This window comes from Micromys minutus (genome assembly GCF_963924665.1).
Source record: "Micromys minutus genome assembly, chromosome: 7".
Lineage (NCBI taxonomy): Eukaryota > Metazoa > Chordata > Mammalia > Rodentia > Muridae > Micromys > Micromys minutus.
In genome coordinates this window covers 1,134,922-1,147,065 of record NC_137976.1, presented here as the reverse complement: position 1 = coordinate 1,147,065, position 12,144 = coordinate 1,134,922, and the positions used below count along the sequence as shown (strand labels likewise).

At 42.5% G+C, this 12,144-nt stretch overlaps 1 protein-coding gene across 2 annotated transcripts in view; it reads right to left on the bottom strand.

Moving 5' to 3' along the window:
* Positions 1 to 12,144, bottom strand: part of DSCAM (DS cell adhesion molecule) — a gene marked incomplete at both ends in the record, with an annotated part of 537,449 nt that overhangs the window by 214,725 nt on the left and 310,580 nt on the right. For both annotated transcript variants that reach the window (XM_080919460.1, XM_080919459.1), the window contains 3 exons: positions 4,062 to 4,337; positions 5,061 to 5,357; positions 10,117 to 10,392. In XM_080919460.1, coding sequence (XP_080775586.1) covers positions 4,062 to 4,337; positions 5,061 to 5,357; positions 10,117 to 10,392 — 849 coding nt within the window. The remainder of the gene's footprint in view (positions 1 to 4,061; positions 4,338 to 5,060; positions 5,358 to 10,116; positions 10,393 to 12,144) is intronic.

Here is a 12,144-nt window from a genome sequence, read left to right as displayed (position 1 = left end):
TCCACACATCACAGCTACACAACCAAACACCAAAATATTTTTTTTCAAAAACCTCTCATAACATTTTAAGTAGGCTTATGATTTTGCATGGGAGTGCATTCATTCATAACTGTTCTAGCCTATGTGAGGTTGCATGTGACCTGGGTAAAAAAGTAAAAGCAAATCTAAGCCATGTGGGATATTCTCCAGCATTGGTTGAAGATGGAGATGCCAATGTCTGCAGTGATAGGTACACAAATAATTTACAGCAAATACCCATCTGTCCTAGTTAGCTTCAACTCAATTGCCCAGATCATATATGCCTGTGGGCATACAAGGAGGGTATTATTTTGATCATTAACTCATATAGGTAGGCTAAGCCCACTGTGGGTGGCACCACAGATGGGATGGTCAGGGCTGTATGAGCAAGCTAGCTAAACAGGAAGGATTCTTTGAGCAGCGTACTTCAGGGTCTTCATGTCTTCAGTTTCTGCCCTGACTTCTCTCGATGCTGGACTGAGGCCTGCAAGTGTAAGTCAGATGAAGCCTTTCCTGCCCTGAGTTGTTTATGGTCTGTTTTATTGCATCAACAGAAAGGGAACTAGAATACCACCACCAGAATCCACAAGTTTCCAGCACATTCTATAGTCCTTGATTCCTGGAAAACACAAGTTTCTCTAACTCAGGTGTTGGAGGAGCATGCTATTTTCATTCTGTGGGGTCTGTTGGGTGACTTGACCTGCCTTCTGAGAGGCATTCATTCATTCATCAGAGAAAGGCCAGGGATGGTGGGGTTGGGCATTCACGCGTTGCTATCATGTGTCAAATACACTTTGGTTTTGGCAGAATACATATCTGAGAGGCATCTGACTGTTTGCATAGCCACAGTTGATTGTAGTGCTCTGTCCCACCAATCCCCCCCTCCTCTTACCATCCTAGAACCATGACTTCCACTTGGTTTCTGTTGCCTAGTCAGGTTCACTCTACACTCAGGGTTGGTTTCTTATGTGGAAGATCCTTCACCACTGAGTAAAGTTTATTTTCTAACAGATTGCCTGTGTAAGGGCTCTTCTTATTTGGAAGCTTTGAATGAAGGACATAAACAAATGTTCTGAAGTCCCTGTCTGTTCCTCCCAGGATCTTGCAACAGCTTCTCATACCAATGCATTTGTTCACACCTGGTGCACTTGTTCATGCATGGTAGATTTGTTCACAACCACTGCATTTGCTCTCTTCTCTCTTGGGAACTCAAGCTTCTCCCCAGTTATTTAGGTTGGGTGGAAGGGCATGGTCTATTGAGGAATTTTCTCAGTCACCACTGAGGAAGCCCCATGTCTTTAGCCTTGAGGAAACTCTGTTCCAAGGAAGCTGTGTTGAAGTGAGGTGGGGTTCATGGAAGAGCAACAGACAGAGAGCTGGAATCATGACCCAAGATCTAGATGAGGTTACCCAGTAGATTTGCCTTCCACCCTTATCTCCACTCTTCCATTCCTTAATTTAATGCCTTCATGGTCTCTGACTATAATCCTCAAGTGTAACATTTTAATTTTGGGTCCTGTACTTTCCCTAAGAGGGTTAGGGTGAGCATACTGATGTAGAGTACTTAAAAGGACCAATTTAAATTTCAAGGTCATGTGTCTGACCTTGGCCTCAGATGATTGACAGACAGGTCTTCATATGAGTCTGACTAAGGGGCCGATTTGTTTATCAGCCTGCATGAGGAATAGCTTGTCTTGTCAAGACTACTAGACTAAATCCTTTTCTGAAATCATACATTTTGGTTACAAGCCTGATATAGTATTCTTTGGGATCTAATATATTTTGAGTTGGTTTTTGACAATTAACAGAATCAATATTAGCAAGCCAATTTATGCTAGCCCAGCAAACTTTAAGACTAAAGTTATTTGTTCAATTGGCTTTTGTGTAAATTTGTGTATCTGAAATCTAGCATTAAAATATTTATGTCTATTTATAGCTAAATGGTCTTGTTTCTATCAAGTGCCCTTGAAGAAAAAAAAAAAATCACAGTAGTAATCAAAGATCAATGAGAAGGTCAGACCTAAACTTCATAATGATCAATCCTCAGATCAATAATTAGAACTTAGTGGGTGAATAATTGGCAGCCAGCTTCATTTTAAGCATATTGAAATGTAGCTTACAGTCTGGGGATGCCTGTGCAAATGGGAGTGTGTTCACAAGAAGAAAGCCTCCTCTGCTACAGTGAGATGTGAGCTCTCTGTCTCTCTGCCCTATTTGCACTATTGCCATCCGAGTGTTGGATAAAACACTGGAGCCTCAGCATCAGCTATGATGGTGACACTGAGATGCAACAGAGTCACCAAGGGGTCCCATCATGTGCCCTGAGGGCTTTGTTTCTGGATCTAAGTTGGTTTTATTTGATTGCTTGTTGAAAAAATGGCCTGAATCCCTAGTAGTGTGAGAGGACAGTCATCTCCAAGGCTCCAGAGAACCAAGGCTGTGGGAGTTCGAACCCCTAGCTGCTTTGCTCATGAAATTACAACATTTCCTACGCAGAATGGGTCCCTAAACTGATAGCCATGCAGACCTGGGCATGCAGCAGACTCTGTTAGAAGAAAGAAGTGGGAAGTTGTCAACTCCTGGTATCACAGTTGATGATGCCACAAATAACAAAACTCAAGTTCTAGTGCCCAAGAGATCATGTGATACTAATTATATGATACTTCAATGTTGTATGGCCAATTGTGTTAATATTCAAAAGAGTCTCCTCACATCTCAGAGAACCAGCCATATGCAAACAATCAGTCAATCAAAAGATGGTGTGTGGGTGGAGCACTTCTCTAAAGCTGTGGTGTATCTTAAGACAGCAAAGTAAAAACATTAAGTGATGCGGTTTCCAAGTCTCCATGGGAACACATCCTTACAGTACTGCTGTGACTTAAATTTCTGCATAGTCATCATATGCTCAGGTTGTCTAGTGGCTGCTGTATGTGTCTTGTTTGATTCTGTCTCTGCTGATGAGAAGGAGAGCTCAAAGGAAAACTCACACTCTCAGACACTATCACAGGCCACAGGGTTGGCACCCAGCAGGATGCTTTGCCAGTGATGGAGGAGAACCAGAAGAGGTCCTTGTATTCATCAAGGTTTTACCAAAGATGTATAATCATTTCAGGAAAATCAAGGTATGGGTAAATTTGAGAAAGATTAAAAATGCCTAGATACAAGTATCTAATATACAACATGACTTAATTCATAAGGAAGGAGCACATGTGTTTTTAGATGGTTCTTAGAATAAAAGTAAATCTGATATGTTTTTAGGTAAAGGAGATTAGGGAGATCCATGTGAAACTTACACAGCTTTGCTACCTGGTCACTAAAAGATTGCTCCTAGCACACTGGGAGAAGTCTTCACAGCTCAGAGAGGCAGCTCAGCCTGGAGGGTACTTCACACCATCTGCAAGCTATTTTAAAACATGCCAGAACCTTCTTTACAGTGTATTGCATGTAAAGTACATTACATTGAAGCGAAACCTTCATTTCATTCTTGACTGAGGAACCTGACTGTGTGTCCTTGGTAGACGCAACAATTTATAGCTTGTTGTGGGCAAAAAGGTCTTTTAGGTTGTAGTGCCAAAACCTCAGAGATCATCCTGACAGTTAGAAGCCAGGATTGTATATGACATGAGCCAGTGGTTAATTTAGTCAGAAAGACTGGAGAGCTGTTAGCCACAGCTCCTCTCTCCACTCAAGATGAGAACTTGGACTTGAAGTCCTTGTCCATCATTGAAAATCTCTTCCTCTTGGAATCTAAGGAGCTCACTGATGGGGGTCTTTAGAGAAAGAAAGATGCATGTTCTAAAATGATCTGATAGAAAACTAGATAGCCAAGCCAACAGTGTACCTTCTGAACACTTCAACTTTCAAAGAAAGCGGCATCAAGTTCGAGTCCCATGAGCAGCCAAGATCACATAGGCAATGTTTAGCACCTTTCCCATCTCTCAATGTTCATGACTACTCAACCCTACCCAGGTTCTGAGACAGCCCCATCTTAAAAGCCAGGCTTGAAAAGCAGTGGTGCGGTGCAGGTAAGGGGACAGGGTTACCTTTCACTGTCACGTGGACACTCTGGCTGGTGGAGAGCTGTGGCTGTACCAGCACGTTACACGTGTACTCTCCCTCGTCAACCTCTTTCTGCACATCCGAGAGTTTCAGAGTCCCATTGTTCTCAAACGCCACCTGGCGGTGGTTGAAAGGAAGCAGGTTAGCGTTCTTGTACCACTTGATGGAGTAATACGGATAGCCAATCACACGGCAGTGGATGTACGTGTCCCGCCCTGCTATCGCAGTGATGTTTTTCATTGGTCTGATGCTTGCCGGCCCTGGAGAGACACAAGAAAACTCTTGAAAATAATTTAAGGGTACATCTCTTGGAAATAAATGGGTACACTTTTCCTTTGGCGAAAATAAATTATTTTTATGTAAGCACACCTCTTTAGTTGTTGTTATTGTTTGTTTCGGTTTCTTGGCATTTGGCATTTTCTACTCCGAAGAAAAAGTTTCATTGTTCGTCTTACTACTCTCAAACGAATCAATGAATGTTTAAATCTTTTATTATCAGCTATGTCTATTAAAGTATTTTGAATTCCAAGATAAAAGGCAGCTTCACTAATTAAAAAAGAACTAGACTACTCTGCATGGCTATGGTCTTCTGGCAAAAAGGCAACTGATTGACTGTCTGGCGGATGATATAGACGGAGGTTATGGGGCTGTGCGCTATAGACTTGAGTTAGGCACCATGGATGTGAAGGCTTACATGAGATAGGAGAAACGGAGAGAGGAAGGAGCATGCAGAGCATAAACCAGGAAAGGAGAGCTTCAGTGGATAGATGTAAGAGGACAGAAAGTAGACAAGCTGACTACAGAGACCAAAATGCCATTTTCAACACTGCCGATCAGCGCCATTCCTGAGTAGGAAGGAGAGGGTGGGGGAGGGAGGAACAGCTCCTCCTTTGCGCATTGCAAGGCTCAGCCCGGAGCATGCAGCCCCCATCCCGCTACAATGATTTGTGTGTGTTTGTTCGAGGAGCTGATTTGACAAGCACCTCTTACGTTTATTCGAGCCTGGTATAGGACGACTCCAGCCGAGTTGTTGGCAGTGCAGCGGTAGACACCCCCATCCCGGACCTGGGAGCTGGAGATATTCAGGTAGCTGACCACGTTCCCCTCGGACGTGATCATTTGGCTGATGCGGTGGCCGCTGCCCTTGAGGATGGGGTCATCGTCCAGGGTCCAGGTGACCGTGGGCAAGGGTGTACCCTTCACATTGCACACAAGGGACACTGGCTCTGCCGGGCTCACCACTTTCTCGCTAAAGGCGGAAATTATTTTGGGAGTTCCGTCTGCAGGGAGACAAAACAGGAAAGGACGTGGTACATACATATGTTAATCTTCTGCCAAGTTCACGCACTGTTTGTCAACACTTTCCCAGAAAGATTTGTGTTTGAAAACAGTTTCCAAGAGACACACTGAATGCCAGCAAGGTGACATCCCTTTCTTTATGGACTTAGAGGAAGGAAAGGCGATGTGATCGAGAGCTCCCGTGACTGCAGTTGAAGACATGCATGTTCCTCCCCAAAGCCACAAACAAGGATTTTGCACACCCCAATGCTGCTTTGTCTATTTCCCCCTCAGTATGTTTAGAGATTGCTCACAAGGGAGCATTTAGAATAAAAAAGACAGGGGCTGGGATAAATGCTCTAACTTTTTCCTATACATTTTACTTCTGTGCATCCGGGTTCCTGAATCCTCCCTTCCTCACTCTAGCTCAAGATTTTACAGCTGGAGGAGGCCCTCAGACAAACTTGTTTCTTGGGTGTGCTGGTTGGTAACAAGACACAGCACCCTTGAGATTTCTGAGTGTTAAGAAAAGAACTTAGAAATGTTTAAAAGAAAATTCTGCAGTCTGTCAGCATCATGCCTATGTCTCCCTAACTACCAGGAACCTAGAGTATTTTGACTTAGATAATCTTGAAGGACATTTTTCTGGAACCAGTTGCAAATAACACACTAGTCTCATACTTCCTTGTGTTTTAAATACACGTTGTCCATTTCTGCCAGAAATAGTGTGGGAGCAGTTTTGGTTGGTTGGTGGACTGATCAGTTATGGTTGCTTTGTTTTTTCTTTTATTTTGTTTTATAGTATGGATTGAATCTAGGGCTGAATGTTCATTAGGCAAAATTATGGCTTTTTTTTAGAGTTTATTCATGATTTTTGTGTATTTTTTGAGGAGTGTCAATCAAAAAATTTTATTCATTCTTTAACTAGACTGACTTTGAGTTTTGGATTTGTAGAACTTTTAGGCTTATTCATTTTTATTTCATGTGTATGAATATTTGCCTACATGTACATATGCATGCCACATGTGTATAGTATCCTTAGAGGCTAGATAAGTGTGTCAGATCCCCCAGAACTTGAGTTATTGCCAGTGGTAAACCACCATGTTGAGTACTGGAGCTGAGTCCTCTGCAAAAACAGCTAGTGTTCTGAACAGCTGCTCTGCCTTTCCAGCCCTGACTTCTAAAATATATTTTGAATGCTAGTAAATATATGTAAAATAACCTATAATTATCAATGTATCAGGTATTCTTTACAAATTACACATGATATCTATCAGACAGACACACAATCTATATAATACCTGTTAGTGCATATATCTACCATAGTTTCTCCTAGGCTGTGTCCCCCCTTAATACTTTTGTCCTATCTCTAAATCAGGAGCAATGTTGTATTTCTTTAAGACATTTATGGCTTAACATTAAACATCTGAGTCTGAAATTTATACCAAAATGATTTTCATGTCTGCTCTGGATGTTGGTTGAGTCCCTTAATAGCTTTGGTATACACTTATTTATATGACAACTGGTAGTTAATTGAAAATATTTCCTTGACCTATTGACTATCCTGTATCCTTGTGAAACTCAACTGACTATGCACATGTGGACACATCTCAAGATAACACCCACCATGGTTCCTTGGGCAGTGTAATTTACCTTGGTCCATGTAGCTTCACAGTGAGGCCTCCTGTATTTATTCACATTGTAAATCAACATCCCACTCTAAGATGTCAGCTTCTCCATATATGCTTTATGTATCAATTTCTAGATAAGGTCCTCACTATGTAACCATGGTGGCCACAAACTTCGGATCCCCCGTCTCAGCTTCCTAAGTGTTAGGTTTTCTTATGTGTTCATCCTTTATAACAACATTTTCCTTTAAACCATTAAATGTATTTCAATAAATGGACTAATATCCCTTGACCATTGATCCTGACATATGCGTCTCCTCTAAGTCTTTTTTCTGTTGTCTGTTTTTGCTTTATTTTGTTTGTTCATTGGTGTTGTTTTCCTTTGAATATGTCTAGTGTTTTAAGCTAAAGAATTAGATTCCATCCACATAGCAGTCCACATGTCAACCAAGTTTTCCAAAGTGGTTCGAATGATGACTTGGGGATTCTCTCCTGGTGGCTTCCCTTTGTGTGCTCCACCCCACTCTTCCATGTGTAAGTTCCCAGCCCCTCTCTAGGCTTTTCTTCTAGTTTCAGCACCACCTGGCCTTGAAGGTGTCCTCAGAGGAAAGTCTAGCCCCCTGTCCTTTCCTCCCAGTGCCCATCCACCATTCTGTTTGCCCCAGGGCTTTCTCAGTTCTCTTCACTGAGTCTGTCTATCCTGAACTCCACCTGTGCTTGCAAGCTTGTCTGAATGGTGATGTTCTTTACTCTTAGAACCTGAGCCTCTCATTCCTCATTTTCATTTTGTGATTCCCAGTTATTCTGATTTAACTCAACCCCACTATTATGAGGTTTTAGGGAATTTAGCCTCCTGGCAAAGGCTCCCAGATTTTCCCACCCATCCACATTCATGGAGAGTCCACTGTAGGCTGAGATTATTATAATTTTATCTGAATCCAGCTCTTATAGCTGGGATTATGGGAGCTATCTGAGAAGGTGTTGGTCAGCATAACTGTGAATTAGGTACTAGATACATATTCTCTTTTTTGACATTAGCACCATTGCCTTTCTGAAGCAAGAAAACTAAAGTGAATCTTCTGAACAGGAACAGATGTGAGACTAAGTTGGAGGTATGCACTCGGCTCTCCACACCCATCTCTTTCTATTCAAGTTGTTAGCATTCTGTCTACGTTCCACCGCAGTTACCTGGCAAGAGCCAGGTGTGCCTGACACTATAAAGGGGCTGCTTGCCCCCTCCTCACTCTCTCGCTCTCTTGTTCTCTCTTGCTCTTACCTTCCTGCCCCTGCTTTCTTCCCACTTCTTTGTCCCCCACTTTCTCCATGTATTCATGGTTGGCCTCTACTTCTCCTCCTCCTCCTCTTCTCCTCATCCTCCTCTCCCCCTCCTCCTTCTCTCCCCCTCCTCCTCTCCCTTCTCCTCCTCCTCCTTCTCCTTTTTCCTACTCTCTTCCCCTCTCTCTGATTCTACTACTCTCTCGACTCCTCTTCCCATGTCCTGAATAAACTATTCTCTATTATAGCATCTGTGTGGCTGGTCCCTCAGGGGGAAGGGATGCCTAACATGGGCCCATGGAGCCACTCACTCCCCCCCCCCATGCCTCACCACATCTCCATAGACCACATTCCTCCTCTCTTTATTTTTTATAAACACATCACAAGTGACTGGTGTTGTAGGGATGAAGGTAGGCTTAACTTGCCCAGAGAGACCCAAGTGTCTTTCTAATCTATCCAGCTGTCATTCTAATAACAGAGCCCCCTTTGACATCAATGTGGATGATCAATATGCTCTTTAGGTTTTCTTAGTTACTTGATACAGTTGCCACAGTAACGGGTCCTAGACAGGTAATCTTCCCTCTTTCCTTAGCAAGAAGCTAAAAATAATGACTCTGGGAGGAGCAGGGTGCATCCTGACTACCAGAACCAGCGCCATGCAAATGATTACTTCTGCTCTTCATTATCATGTGTGAAGTGGTGCCAGGCATTTAACAGGAAGACTGTGCCTTCAGGTCATTTCTGCTCTGCATTGAGAACCTCACTGCAGAATTGCATGCATCATCTCTGCTAAGCTTGCTGCTTCTTACAAAGTAGCTGAGGTTAAAGGTTCCATAATGGACCTATTCTCTTAGCATGGGGCAGATTTAAACTCATTCAAATGCATTAATGGCTTTTACTTATTCTATTCCTGGGCTACAGAAAAAAAGTTTCATCACTTTCACCAGTTGTTAACGGATGGGTTTTAAATGATAGTCAATGATATAATTCCCATCAAGGCATACAAATACACAGACAGGAACCATTTCTATCATTTGGTGACAAATATATGCCTTAGTTAAATGTCACCTGTCACAGTTCCAGTCCCTGGATGATGGATGAACTCAAAGATTTAAGTACTCAGTAACCAATTAAGAAAAGCAAACGATCATGTTATTCTACCCCAAGGCAATTTCTCAAGTTTTCCACACACCTAAGTCTGGGGACATTTTGACCAGGCTACAGACAATGGCACCAACCACAAGTCATATTTTCATCTAAATAAACATTCTATTGAAATTGAGGTCATTACTATCTCTGACTTTCTTCTCAGGTGAGGGATAATTCTGTCTGTGCCTCCCAGCTCAAAGGATATTTGCTCATATCATCAGGAGACATTTCTGTGTGTGTGTGTGTGTGTGTGTGTGTGTGTGTGGTATGTATGCATGTGTGCATAATCATAGCTTGAAGGGGTTACTCTTGGCATCAAGTAGACTAAGGCTAAAGACTCCCCTAAATATCCCACAATATATCTATCAGGTAGACCCCAAACAAAGATCCTACTTATGCATCCCACACTTCCCAAACAAGACATTGCTGTATCTACACATATAGAGAATAATGCACTGACTCTAGGGCCCAAGGCTCTAGGTTCAAAGGTTGATTCATACAATGCCAGGCCACACTACTCGTGTAACACGGTTCCACCCTCTCTCATTAGAACACTGCTTCTCCCTTGACTGCTTTAGGGAGGTTATAGTCACCAGATGAAGAGACAGTTAGTGGCCTGTCTTCTCCCATGAGTGTCTCTGCATGGCCCTCTCCCTGTCCCATGCTCCACTGGATTCTGTTTGTGTGTCCCCCAGTGTTGCCCACTGACCTTCAAGGACCACCTGGACATAGTCTTGAGCAGATAGCTTGTCCTTGCGTACAAAGCACTGGTAGGCACCCCCATCACTCTTGACCATGTGATCCATTATAAGGTTTGCGTGGTTGAGTCCAGTGATCCTCACGTTTTTTCCAGGGTTGAGGATTTCGCCATTTCGGTACCAGGAGAGTTCCTGGTCTTCATTTCCTGTCACACTGCAGGACAATGAGACCTGGCTGCCCACGCTGCTCTTAACCTTTCTGGGACTAATGGTGGCTTTCAGTGGCTCTGAGAGTTAGATAAGAGATAGAAAGAAGGTAAAATGTCACAAGGTATTAACACTATTTCAATAGCATACTGGACTTTTGCTGAGGTCAAGTTCTTGCTGCCAGGGCTCTTCATAGGGTCCCATTTGGGGGATTCATGGCAATGGTTTTGGGGATGGCACAGTGATATTTGGGGTACCACTTTGCTTAGAAACATTTTTCTTGGTGTTTTCTCTGGGCCTTTTTCTGTATATATAACAAATAGCACAATGTTGGTCACACTTCTTCCTTAGAGAACATGTGATAGTTTTGATTTAGAGACACTAAGAAATGCTGTATGCTATTAGTAACAGAAACATGGGTATAGAAAAATTATAAATCCTATCGCCTTTGTCCCAGGGGAGTACTGATGGTCTAGCTTTCATCCATTACTATGTTTGGGCCAATAACACTGGTTACCAAGAGGAGGATTAGGTTCAGATGTGTGACCATAGATAGAGTTTTGCTTTAATGTAATGTTTGCTCACTGGAGCCAGGAAGGAACTTCAGTCTTTGAAATTCCTGTTTCCAATTCTACAAACCTAATTCAAGGGAGGAACCTCTACAGAACATTTACCAGATATCAAAGTTTATAGTCACAGGTGAGGCAACAAGGAGTACATATTCTGTGCTGTAATCAGCATGTACCCCGAACCAACAACTGTATATCCCCCATATATTGCTTATGGAAACTCCACATAGGTTTCTGTGGAGATTTTGTTGTAATTCTCACTGCCAGGAGAAGAAATATTTATTCAAGGATTTGATGTGTCTATTCACCAGACATGTGAATAGAGCCAACACATTCCATCTGTCTTGTTCCCAATGTCTCAGCTTCCCATGGTACAAAGTCTCCCATTCTCAACATTTGTGAATTAATCAAGAACTAGAAGATTGTTATGGCTGTAAAGGACATAACAGATATGTAGCAAAGACCAGGAAAATCCTCAGATGTCAAGACTGGCTAGAACAGAGACCAGAGAGCAAAAGACAGTTCCAGAGCGCAGGGAGAGCATGGGTTAGAGTGTGGAACACAGGTATGCCAGTGTCAGATTTGGTTGGGATGCAACAGAAACTCTTAGAAGTATAAAAGTGGGAGGCAAACTCGGAAGGCAATTTGAAGCAACTTTATAAAGGACTTCAATATTTTGCAATAGTTTTTAATGTGTATGTCAGTGTACCATATGCATGCCTATGGAGGCCAAATGAGGACACTGGATTTTCCAAAACTTAGAGTTATACATACAAGCTGCCATGTATGCTGGAAATTGGACACAGGTCCTTTAGAAAACTTGCTGGTGCTCATAACTGCTGACCTATTGTCCCAAATAAAATTTGATAAAACCAACCAAAGCATGCTTACAATCCCAGGCAATATGAAGGTTGTGGAAAGGAGACAACATGTTCAAGACTAGCCTGAGCAATTTAGTAAAGCCCTGTCTCAAAAAGTAAGATTTAACAGCAAGATTGAAAGAATAGCTGGCTGACAAAAAGCCTGGGTTCAAACTCCAGTGCTACAAACAAACAAACAAAAAACTACTTAAGACTGTTGACTAAGTGGATGGCACAATTAAATGTCTTCAGTAGAACTGATGGGTCACAGGTCACATGATGTTGAACACTGGGGTAGAAGAAGGTAGTCATTAAAAAGGTACTGTGAAAGGAGTGGAGAAGACGTTGGAGTTGGCCTCATAGAGGTGTAGCTGACAGCAGGGAGATTCAGTGTCCAGGACTT